The sequence below is a fragment of the Macaca fascicularis genome, chromosome 13, assembly GCF_037993035.2.
Source record: "Macaca fascicularis isolate 582-1 chromosome 13, T2T-MFA8v1.1".
Taxonomy (NCBI): Eukaryota; Metazoa; Chordata; class Mammalia; order Primates; family Cercopithecidae; genus Macaca; species Macaca fascicularis.
In genome coordinates this window covers 48,025,422-48,038,080 of record NC_088387.1, presented here as the reverse complement: position 1 = coordinate 48,038,080, position 12,659 = coordinate 48,025,422, and the positions used below count along the sequence as shown (strand labels likewise).

The window sequence follows — 12,659 nt, the reverse complement described above, 5'->3', positions numbered from 1 at the left end:
TTCCCTGTCTCCAGACCCTATTTTCCTGCCTGGTAACTTTTAGGAGATTAATACCTGCCTGCAGACAATTTACTCGTTTAACTTTCACAATGCTCCTGAGGCAGCAAGATCCTGGAGAGGCAGAGAGCCTCTCAAGGTTTTTAGGATGAATATTTCCAAGTCTGAGTTTACATAAGTTAAATAAATGTAAGCAGTATTTTTTTTTTTTTTTTTTTTTTTTTTACATAAGTGGCTGCTGGAGTGGAGATGGGAATGGGTAGGACTTTAGCCGCTCCAGTAGCCATTAACGCCCCACCCTGGTTATCCTAACAAAATTCGGTGTATTAAAAAAAAAAGTTCTTAATATATAAACATGACCTCAGCCATCCTATATATACATCAACATAAGAAAAAGGTCCTGTGCTTTCTATGGGAACAGCTTAGGTATCCCAGCCCCGGTCCTTCTCCAGCCCCCTTTGCCATCAGATCCTTGTCTTCTAGAACCTACCACACCTGAGTTGTGCCTGAAGGCCGGTTTGGCCTGTTGACTCCCGGTTTTGACTCTGGTGATTCAAGCGACTGGAACTAGAAGCACCATTTAACAACATTTCGTAAATCATTAGTTCTGAGGTTGTTATGACGACGGGGCGTGGCAGTCCGGCCTCACCTGTGGCAGCAGCTTAAGTCCCTGCCCTTCTGTAGAGCACACTTCACCGACAGCAGGACTCAGGTTTTATACACCGGCAAGTCTCTACCCGCCATTGCTTACGTGCACAGAACCCAACCTACCAGGTTTAAACGATTTCCAGTCACATACCTGAGCCACCACCACCTTATCCTGAAGGGATTTTTGGCTATAATGCGAATCGATTGACCGAACATTTATTTACTTACTCAAGACACAAACTAAGAGATGGGGTGTAACTGATTATCTGTTAATTTAGTCAATAATATGCCAGCATTGTGCAGGGAATTACAGGGAATAGGAAAAAGTTAAATTTGTGTAAATCATCAGATTGAGTCATTTTCCTACTTTAAAACTTCCATTTTCTTGCAGTATTAAAAACCAGACAACAAGCACCTGGAGGAAAAAAATCCCCTTAAAATTAGTTTCTATTTTTAATTTGTCTTCAGTTATAAAATTTATTTTAAAGTTATACAAAAATGAGGTGGTTGGACTGTGGAGTTATGTCTCTTAAAATGTTATTTATCCAATGAACAAAAACCGAGGAGCCACTCACACCGCAACTCCTGTTACTAGCAAATTCTGCACCCTTGTAAAACCCTTCCTCCTCGCAACGCTTCTTTACAAACATCGCGAGAGCAGAGCGGTCTCTTGGGCGCACCCCGTCGCATGTTCAACCCCACCCACTTCCTGCCTGACGATCTCCTTACGTCAGCGGTGCGCTGGAGCGAGTGAGCAGCGGTACCTAGGGCGGAAGTGCTCTCCGCGGAAGTGATCGCTGTGCGAATCGTGGGTGGGATGGCCGCGGGCCGCCTCTTTCTAAGTCGGCTTCGAGCACCCTTCAGTTCCATGGCCCAGAGCCTACTCGAGGGCGTTCCCTTCTCCAGGGGCCTGCACGCGGGGCGCGGGCCCCGAAGGCTCTCCATCGAAGGCAACATTGGTAAGGGCCGGAAAGCGACTGCCAAGCCTTGGCCTCCGCCACGCAGGTGACAGAGGCTGGGAAAGGAGCTGGGCTCGGAATGGCCCGCGTCTGATGCGGCCGGCCTCTCTGGGCTGCGAGGAGGGCCTTTCCCCTCGCAAAGTGCACTGTGGATCTTTGCCGCCTTGATTTTTAGAGTATCGGGCCTCATTACCCGCCCACAGGGACACCTTTGTTGGGGCATAAAAGCCACGCAGTTAGTGGCTAGGACAAGAATTTTATTAGCTGTTTGTAATAGATCGAAATTGAAGCGACAAGCGGGTGCAGTTTATTTGTTCTCCTAGATAGGGTTGCCATATTTAGCAAAAATTAAAAATAATATCCAGTTAAAATAGAATTTAAGATAACGAATAATTTTTAGTGTGTGTCCAATGCAATATTTGGGGCATCCTTACACCAAAACAACAACGAAATCACTCATTGAAAGTTCATATTTAACTGTGTCCTGTATTTTATCTGGCAACCCTATTCTAAGAGAGTTCCTAAACTTAAGTCCTTCAAATACCACATTCACAGTTTTTGTGCCTGTGCTAGTTGCATGATAATTTCTTAAGGCTTTTCTTAGAAGAACCTCACTTTTTAACTTAAAAACATGTATTAAATTAAAAATAATTTTGTTACAAGAATGAGACCCAGTATCTTGAATAAAAAGTAGTCAAAAAGCAAAATGAAGGCAAGACATTTCAATTTAATATTAATAAATTCTGACTTGATACTTTTACCTGCCAAGGTACTGAGCCCTAAAAGGGGCTTAGCAAGTGTTGAGTACTGAAGACATTCTAGCAGCAAACTGACAATTTCTTTTTTTATTCATTCAACAAATCACCTTTTGAGCCACTTCCATATGCCAGCACTGTTCTTGGCCTGGAGAATACAGCTGTGAATAGAAGAAATAGAAATCTCTGCTCTCATGGAACTCAAGTAGGGAGAGATAGACAATAAACAACACGAATTAAGCAAGGTGAACAATATGTTAGAGAGTAATGAGTATGATGGAGAAAAATCAGGGATGAAGAATTGAGGGAAGCTTTTATTTTATTTGAGATGGAGTGTCACTCTTGTTGCCCAGGCTGGAGTGCAGTGGCTTGATCTCGACTCACTGCAACCTCAGCCTCTCTGGTTCAAGCGATTCTCCTGCCTTAGCCTCCCGAGTAGCTGGGATTAGAGGCACCTGCCACCACACCCAGCTAATTTTTGTTTTATTATTAGAGACAGGGTTTCACCATGTTGGCCAGGCTGGTCTTGAACTCCTGACTTCAGATGATCCGCCTGCCTCGGCCTCCCAAAGTGCTGGGATTATAGGCGTGAGCCACCGTGCCTGGCCGAAGTTGTCATTTTAAATAAAGTAAGCAAGGCCTCACTGAGGTGACATCTGAGCAAAAAACTGAAGAAGGTGAGGGAGCAAACCATGTGGATACCTGGGAGAAGAATCTTCTAAGCACAGTGAAAAGCAATTGGAAAGGCCCTGAGGTGGAAAGTGTGTTTGGGGAATAGGAGGGAAGTTACTGTGGCTGAACTCGAGTGAGCAAGGACGGTAGGGAAATGAGGGCAGAAGCCCAAGGGTTGGCCAGATTTTTATAGGCCTTATCATGGGTTTTTAATCTTACTGAGATGGGTAGCCATTGGAAGGTTTGAGGAGTCAAGCGACAGTTTTACTTAGATTATAAAAAGATCACTGTGGCTGATATGTTGAAAGTAAAGGGTGTTAAGTGGTATTGCAATAATTATGGTATGTTGGACCTTTGTGAAAGTGGTGAGACATGATTGGATTCTGGTTATACTTAGTTATATGTTAACAAAAATTGAGTTACATTTTAAGTAAAATTTAACAGTGGAAGTGGTGAGAAATGATTGGGTTCTAGTTATATTTTAAGGTAGGGCCAATTGGATTTGGTGACAGGTTGAGTGCAGAGTGTAAGATAAAGAGAGGGGCCAATGATGACTCCAGTTATTTTGACTTGAGTACTTGAAAGATAGACTCCTGATTTTCTTTATTTCCTCCTTTCCTTCTTTCTCCCCTCTCTTCCCCTCCCTTGGTGGGGTTTTGCCCTGTTGCCCAGGCTAGAATACAGTGATGCGATTGCATCTCACTGCAGCCTGCCTCCCAGGCTCAAGCCATCCTCCCACCTTAGCCTCTTGAGTAGCTGCAACCACAGGTGTTTGCCACTATGCCTGGCTGATTTTTTATATTTTTTGTAGAGATGGGGTCTCACTGTATTTCCCAGGCTGTTCTTGAACTCCTGGGCTCAAGTGATCGTCCTGCCTTGGCCTCCCAAAGTGCTAGGATTACAGGCGTGAGCCTTGGTTTTAAGCATGTTAGGTTTTTACATGCCTATTAATATCCAAGTAGAGGTGTTGGATAGGTAGTTGGATATGTAAGTTCAGAATTAGGGTCTTCCTGGACTGGAGCTGTAAATGTAGGTGGTACTTAATGCTAGAAGACTATGTGTTGATGGAAAGGACTGAGCCCTGGGCATGCAAATATTATGAGACTGGGGAGGTGGGAAGGAATAAGCAGAGACAGAGAAGGAATGCCCACTGAGACAGGAGAAAAAAACAGAATGATATCCTGGAAGCCAAGTGAAGAAGGTGTTCAGTGGGAGGGAATGATCAGCTGTGTTATACTGTTTAAGTAAATGAAGGTCTTTGGTGAACTCGAACAGTTTTAGGAGTGTTAGGAGTGAAAGCCTAATCCGTATAGGTTCAAGGAGAATGGGAGGTGAGGAGAGTGGGTTAAGATAACTGGAAGTTTTTAGAAAGGGAAGTCATGGGGTGGTAGCTGAAATTAGAAGACGGTATGAGAGTTTAACATTTTAAATTTTCTTTTCGTAAGAAGAATTAGAGCAGGTTTGTAAGTTGACGGAAGTGGTCTAGTAGAAAGGAGGAAAACTGGTAAATTGGGACAGAGGATAGAATTGCTGGAGTGATTTTTAAGCAAGAAAGAATGGGATCTATTGCCCAGTGGGAAAGAATTTAGCCTTAGCTAGGAGCACAATTCGTCCCTAGTAACAGGAGTGATAGCAAAATATATGAGCACCAACTTGAGTGGGTGTGGTGGGAACTTGGGAAGATCTTTTGGTTGTGTCTTTTTTTTTTTTTTTTTGTGAGCCGGAGTCTTGCTCTCTCCCAGTCTGGAGTGTAGTGGCGCCATCTCGGCTCACTGCAAGCTCTGCCTCCCAGGTTCACGCCATTCTCCTGCCTCAGCCTCCTGTGTAGCTGGGACTACAGGCACCTGCCACCACGCCCGGCTAATTTTTGTTGTTGTTGTTTTGTTTTTTTTTTTTTTTTTTTTTTTAGTAGAGACAGGGTTTCACCATGTTAGCCAGGATGGTCTCAATCTTCTGACCTTGTGATCTGCCCACCTCGGCCTCCCAAAGTGCTGGGATTACAGGCGTGAGCCACTGCGCCCAGCCTGGTTGTATCTGTTTTCAGCGTGAAATAGGAAGAAAGGTCATCAGCTAAGAGTGAATGTGGAGACACGACTTGAAATACTCTAGTGAATAAGCAAGAGAAATGTTAAATTGCTGGGTACCATTTAGGACCCACTTTGAGTTAGTGGTCATGAATTTAAAGTGAGACCAGTCACCATGGCTGCGTGTTTTTCTCCAGCCAAATCGGAAACATCAAAAGGAATGGGAAAGGAGAGTCCTGCTATTTGCCTGATGATGTTATTATTTAAATACGTTTTGTACTGTACTTTGAGAAACACACCCCTAAAGGAAGCTCTGTCCTCAAAGCCCAGAGAGAGAACAGGGTATATATCACAAAGTAACTTAGGACAGGTCTGACCTTTGCTTCTTAACCTCAAATTTCTCTGCTTCTTTCTTGCTTTCTCATGCAACAGAGGCTTACTGAGTGAGGACTAAGACTCCACTCTCATGCTAAGCATAGCAGTGAATAGGTTACAGTTCCTGTCCTTCAAGGAGCTCACAACCAAATGGGAGAAACAGACTTGACATAATTTTCTTTTCTTTTCTTTTTTTTTTTTTTGAGACAGTCTCACTCTGTCACCCAGGCTGGAGTGCAGTGGCACAATCTCAGCTCACTGCAACCTCCGCCTCCTGGGTTCACGCCATTCTCCTGCCTCAGCCTCCTGAGTAGTTGGGACTACAGGTGCCCACCATCACGCCCGGCTAATTTTTTGTGTGTTTTAGTAGAGATGGGGTTTCATTTCACCATGTTAGCCAGGATGGTCTTGATCTCCTGACCTTGTGATCCACCAGCCTTGGCCTCCCAAAGTGCTGGGATTACAGGCGTGAGCCACCGCGCCCCTCTGACTCGACATAATTTTCATACTGTGTGGTGAGATCCGTGGTTGGGCATGGAAAGCCAGAATCTCTGGGGTAGGAATTCCCAAGAGGAAGAAGAGGAAAAAGTATTTCAAGCATAGAAAGCAACATGTGCCAAGGTGGTGAAGCCTGAAGAAACATATGCAGTTTTTTGTTTTTGTTTATGTTTTTAAGACGGAGTCTCATTCTGTCACCCAGGCTGGAGTGCAGTGGTGTGATCTCATCTCGCTGCAACCTCCACCTCCCAGGTTCAAGTGATTCTCCTGCCTCAGCCTCCCAGGTAGCTGAGACTACAGGCATGTGCCATCATGCCTGACTAACACATGCAGTTTTAATGGAAGGGAAATAGTTGGATGTGCCTGGAGTTGAAGGGACCTGTGAAAGCGTGACAGAACAAGAGATTGGAAGGGTGGGATTTGCCATATGTCGAAGAGCCTTGTGGACCATGCTAGTTTGTCCTGTTGGCAGTGGGAGGCTGTTGAACACTTGAAGCCAGTGTGTGCCATGACCAGATTAATTTTAAAAAGGAAACTGTGTAGGATGAGAAAGAAAGCTCCATAAAACAGGCACTTTCTTTGTATATTTTGTTTGCTGCAGTACCCATAGTGCCTTGCATCCAGTTTGTTGGATGAATGAATAGATGAATTGGAACAGAGTTGAGTCTGTGCACTAGTTTTGTGGCTATTGGAGTAATTGGAGGGAGGAAAGATGCAGGCCTGAATAGAAGAACTGGAGAGACAGAGAAGTGATGGTGTGAGAGAGATTTTGGAAGTGGGATTGACAGGATGTGGTGGCCACTTGGAGGCGAGGGATGAGGAGGAGTAGAGGAGGGTGACACTGAGGTTCATCAGGAATAAAGGGAATAAAGGAAGAGGCGGTCTGGGGAGGGTAGAGTGATATGTTTTGTATGAGGTTCCTGTGAGACACAGAGGTGTTCTGAGACAGATTGGAATATATGCCTGAAGTCAAGAGAGTCTGGAGATGGGTGCTGAGGTTTCAGATGTGGAAGTTGTTGACTGGCGGGGCGTAGTTGTTGAAGCCTTGGAAGTAAATGCAGTTGCCCCAAAAAAGGGTGATGCGAAGTGGAATGGGGGAACCTAATCTGACTCTTTTTTCCTTTCATCTCCCACTACTCTTCATCACCCCACACACCCTGATGACTCTCCCTAGACAGAATTAGTCACTGCCTCCTCTGTGGGCTGACATAACATTTTGTACCCACAACTGCTGCAGCACTTGAGTTCTGCTGAGCTTGTTTGCACATTCACCACCTTCCTTGGGCTCTGACCACTCAGTGTGCTGTTCATCTTTGTATTGCTGACACCTAACGCCCGCTTTGACCCAGTGTAGTCAGTACTGACCAGATTCTTGAATCCTGTGCTGTGATATCCATGTGGAAGTTAGGCATTGGTACCCACACAGGGAATATACTAAACTGCTTTTTAAATCAAGAGTGAGCATCTTCTCTAATCACAGGTAACATCCTCAAGCAAATCAGATTGAGAGCACCCATTCAGGAAACCTGAACAGGGAAGGTGAACCCCTGTCCTAACCAAAATTAGGTATGTTTGGAGGGGGTTTTCTTGTATTCCTTCTGCTCTAAGTCCTGTTATTCTGATCCTGAAGGTGCAGACAGTGGCATGTAAGGAAAATTGATCAGTGAAGTAGCAACTAATGGCATCTAGCATGACTTACGAAGATATAAGATTATAAGATGTGTGATTGAAAGTCAAAAGCTTGGTACCTAGAACCCCTGAAAATCTAAAACATAAAACACTTAGCCTCTCTTCTAAGACTGTTCATCCCTACAGTATATTATCATCTTCTTGTGATTATCTTACGATTACAAGCCTAAATTGAAGAAAAGATTGCTGTATGAAATCTCACTGTCAGTAAGTCATCTCAGCATTTTTACTTGATGTTCAAAGACCCAACCAGAGAAGAGGAAACTCTTTTGCACTTTTCAATCAAGAGACTTAAACATAAAGCAGTAGAGGGCTTCCCTAATAACATGTTTCCTCCAGCATTCAAAATTAGTGACTTCACATCACTAATATGTGTCTTTTACTTATTTTGAGTATAAATGGTTGGGGAAAGAATCCTTGGGAAAAAATAGCCTATTTATATCAAATACTGTGTAGTGGATTCTCTGTGCCTGTGACTCACCTCCTTTCATCCATCTATCACTGTTCTCATACTCAGGATGCAAAGGTTCAGTCTCTGTCTTTAAAAGTGAGCTCCCAGTCTAGCTGGAGGGAGTGATGAGTGAACAAATAATTACAGTGTAATCCTTTGGTAAACCAGAGCAGGCAGTAATTAACTCTGCCTAGAGATGAAGTGGAGCTGGAGAGAGTTCAAGGAGGCTTCGCAGAGAAGGTGGCAGTGGAAAGCTGAATCACCTGGTAGGCAAGGCAGGGAGGAGGGGATGCCAGATCAGTAAGAGTCTTTTGTGCTAAACAGATGAGTTTGGATCATAGGAAGGTGTGAGGAAGTTTTTTGGCCTCTTTTTTTTTTTTTCGTAAACAGTTTTTCATGAAAAAAAGGCATCAAAGTAAAATGTATTAAGTTTTTTCTAAGCCTGCTGACTGATTTTTATTAACTTTGCCTAGAATGCTTTTAAGCTTAGAGCCTGTGTGATCCTGAGTACTCTGTCTTGGGGTTGGAATATAACTTGAGGGCAAGCTCTCAGCCTAGATCATCATTTCAGTTATAGTACCTACCACTTGGTAGCTACTCCATAAACATTTGTTGATTGAATGAATGAGTAAGTGAATGAATGCAGCATCAAATACAGTATCTGAAATAAAGAGTTTAATTTTTTTTGGAAGGATTTTTTTAAAAAGACATTAGACAGTTTTATATGTTCTGACTGTTGGATTTTGGTAAAAGATTTCAGAATTGGATTTTTTTTTCTCATGTTTTTCATCTTGTTCAGGAGATGAAAATGCCTAGAGGTGATAAATATAGGCTACTGTGAAATACAACTGTATTAGACGTAAAATAATGGGATCTGTTATTTTGGGTATTACATCATATGCTATCTTACTACTAGATTTTAGCATTACATAGCTATGGTAGGCATTGTCAGTTTATAGAAAATTTTGTGGGGGGAAAAAACCATGCCTTAGGAAAAGATGAGTGGTAACAACAGAACTCTCTGGCCCAGCTTGTGGAATGAGAATCGTGGAGCTAATGAAAATCAACATGTTGAAGTAATATACTCTTAAGAAAGTACCTTCCACCTTTTTGAAAGTCCTGGCAATATAACAACAGAGAACACCGGTGGCCAAGGTCCTAAGGGAAGGTTTGATGCTGCTTGTAAGATCCGATACCTTCCAAAATTCATAATACTAAGAGTATATTGAAAGATAGGCCGGGCGATGTGGCTGACGCCTGTCATCCCAGCACTTTGGGAGGCTGAGGTGGGCAGATCACCTGAGGTCAGGAGTTCGAGACCAGCCTGGCCAACATGGCGAAACCCTGTCTCTACTGAAAATACAAAAATTAGTCAGGTGTGGTGGCATGTGCCTGTAGTCCCAGTTACTCGGGAGGCTGAGAGGCTGGAGAATCAGTTGAACTCAGGAGTCAGAGGTTGCAGTGAGCTGAGATAGCCCCACTGCACTCCAGCCTGGGCAACAGAGCAAGACTCTGTCTCAAAAAAAAAAAAGAAAAGAAAGATAACAGCAGTGGCCCGGTGCAGTGGCTCACGCCTGTAATCCCAGCACTTTGGGAGGCCAAGGCAGGTGGATCGCTTGAACTCAGGAGTCTGAGACCAGCCGGGGCAACATGGTGAAACCCTGTCTCTGCCAAAAATACAAAAATTAGCTGGGCATGGTGGCACACACCTATAGTCCCAGCTACTCGAGAGGCTGAAGTAGGAGAGTCACTTTAATCCAGGAAGCGGAGGTTGCAGTGAGCCAAGATTGTGCCACTGCACTCCAGCCTGGGCGACAGCTAGACTCTGTCTGATAAACAAACAGTATATTGGGCAGGTCAAACATACTGGACCAGCTACCCAGCAGGCTGAGGTGAGAAGATCACCTGAGCCCGGGAGGCAGAGGTTGCTGTGAGCCAAGATCGCACCACTGCACTCCAGCCTGGGTGATAAGAGAGAGACCCCCATCTCGAAAGGAAAGGTAGCAGCTAAGCTGGGATCTAACTAAATTGCAGTAAGTCTGAGATAATGATATCATAAGAGATTGACTGAAGAAGTAGACTTTCTCTAGACAGGGGTGTTCTGATCACTAGGAGGAGGCCTCTGAAGCAGTGGAGAGCCAAACACCACCACTCTTACGAACACCCTGTGAACACCTTGAAACATTTGTCAAAACAGACAAAAAACACCCCAGCAGGAAGGAAAACAATGTATATTATGAACAGGTATCACAGCACTGAGAAAGTTATACTGTGTCTGGCTTTAATAAAAACATATAACTTTGAATTATTTTTTAAAGTAATTATTCCACATCTGTGGGTGGTACCTGGCACAGCTCAGTTCCAGTGGAATTAGTTTAAGAAATACTGCCCTGTAGTGAATTACTCAGGCTCTCCAAGCCCCAGAAACATGGATGGCACAGCTCTTAGGACCTTTCACCACCATTTACTGTCATTGTATGCTGAAGCTGCCTTCTGATTACTAAACTGGCTTTCCAGAAGCCTTGGAATGGAGAATGGAGAATGGGTTACAGAGTACCCTGGGTGTTAGATGTTATTGTTCCAGTCATTGGAACTGTGTATTTCCTGTTACATCTAATTTGTTGGCATTCCAGAATTTATGTGTTTAAATTGCATGAGTCAATTTCTTGGAGTCCTGACTGCTCTTAGATGAACTAATAGTGTCTGACCTCAGAGCCCTTCCTTTCCATCTGCAACAGTTTTTTTAAGGTAATTGTTTTTAACTTTTAAAAAATATAAGTAATTCTGGCCAGGTGCGGGGGCTCACGCCTGTAATCCCAGCACTTTGGGAGGCCGAGGTGGGTGGATCACGAGGTCAGGAGATCGAGACCATCCTGGCTAACACGGTGAAACCCCGTCTCTACTAAAAATACCAAAAAATGGGGCCGGGCGCGGTGGCTCAAGCCTGTAATCCCAGCACTTTGGGAGGCCGAGACGGGCGGATCACGAGGTCAGGAGATCGAGACCATTCTGGCTAATATGGTGAAACCCCGTCTCCACTAAAAAAAAATACAAAAAAAAACTAGCCGGGCGAGGTGGCGGGCGCCTGTAGTCCCAGCTACTCGGAAGGCTGAGGCAGGAGAATGGCGGGAACCTGGGAGGCAGAGCTTGCAGTGAGCTGAGATCCGGCCACTGCACTCCAGCCTGGGCGACAGAGCGAGACTCCGTCTCAAAAAAAAAAAAAAGGAAAACCAAAAAATTAGCCAGGCGTGGTAGCGGGCGCCTGTAGTCCCAGCTACTTGGGAGGCTGAGACAGGAGAATGGCGTGAACCCGGGAGGCGGAGCTTGCAGTGAGCTGAGATCACATCACTGCACTCCAGCCTGGGTGATGGAGCTAGACTCCGTCTCAAAAACAAAAAAAAATTTATATATATATATATATATGTATGTATGTATGTATATATGTAATTCTAACAATTACTCAATCCCAGCCATCTAACAAATCAGCTACGTTTATCTTTTCATATTCATTAAAATGACTTTTTAGCTATTAAATAGCAGGGACCATATTTTAGACTTGTTAAACAACCTACAATCTAAATATTGACCATCTGGCCAAATATTTTAAGCAAGGGCTTACTCAGGGCAGACAGGTATCTGATAATATACACATTCAACCACTTGGCACCTAACCAGTGTGGTAGGAATTCAGAGCTAGAGAAGTAATGAAGAAATGGGACCTCAGGCTTGCTGGGGGAAAGGATTTAGACACAGGCCTGGAAGAGCAGGGGAGGGCATTTATTCATTGGAGTGTGGGAAGAGCAGGGATTGAACAGATGTGAAGAAGCACACACAAGTTAGGTGGAGGTGGGGACTGAGAGATGAGCGTGACTGTACAAATCTACAGATTCATGCTGTTTGTTCTTATCCTGCCTATTCAGAGAGGAGTTGGGGTGGCATATAGTAAATGTCATCTATTAAATGTGTGGGTTCTTGTGCTGAGACATCAGCACCCCAATCAGTAACCATAAGTGGAAGGATGCCCCCCTTCTTTCCCTTGAGATAGATTACTTCTGATAGAGGAGACTGAGGTCCAGATACAGTCTTTTTTTTTTTTTTTTTGGAGACAAGAGTCTCGCTCTCTGCCCCAGGCTGGAGTGCAGTGGCGCAATCTCGGCTCACTGCAAGCTCCGCCTCCCGGGTTCACACCCTTCTCCTGCCTCAGCCTCCCAAGTAGCTGGGACTACAGGCGCCCGCCACTGTGCCCGGCTAATTTTTTGTATTTTTAATAGAGACGGGGTTTCACCGTGGTCTTGATCTCCTGACCTTGTGATCTGCCCGCCTCGGCCTCCCAAAGTGCTGGGATTACAGGCGTGAGCCACCGTGCCCGGCCCAGATACAGTCTTAAGATTCATTTTTTATTTTTCACAAATATAGGTTTCAGAGAGAACTGAAATTAGTAATATACTGTGTATTTTATTCATTTGGCCAGGTCATTAGGTTGCAGTTTGTTTTCTACCCTGGAGGAGCCCCATTCTCTAGCTGGAGAAACACAATGACAGGTGCAGTGATGGAGTCTCACCCAGAATACCAAGCCAAGCACAAAGGAGGA

The 12,659-nt window shown here is 44.4% G+C and overlaps 1 protein-coding gene across 9 annotated transcripts in view; it reads left to right on the top strand.

Moving 5' to 3' along the window:
- DGUOK (deoxyguanosine kinase) overlaps positions 1–12,659 on the top strand; it is a 36,020-nt gene that overhangs the window by 228 nt on the left and 23,133 nt on the right. For 8 of the 9 annotated variants that reach the window (XR_012422173.1, XR_012422174.1, XM_045369067.2 and 5 more), the window contains exon 1: positions 1,432–1,604. The exons of the other annotated variant lie outside the window; for it this stretch is intronic. Coding sequence is in view for 4 of the 8 variants with exons in the window: in XM_074011533.1 (XP_073867634.1) it covers positions 1,463–1,604 (142 nt within the window). In the remaining 4 variants the exon portion in view is untranslated. Of the gene's footprint in view, positions 1–1,431; positions 1,605–12,659 lie in introns of those variants that run through there. 9 annotated transcript variants of the gene reach the window in all.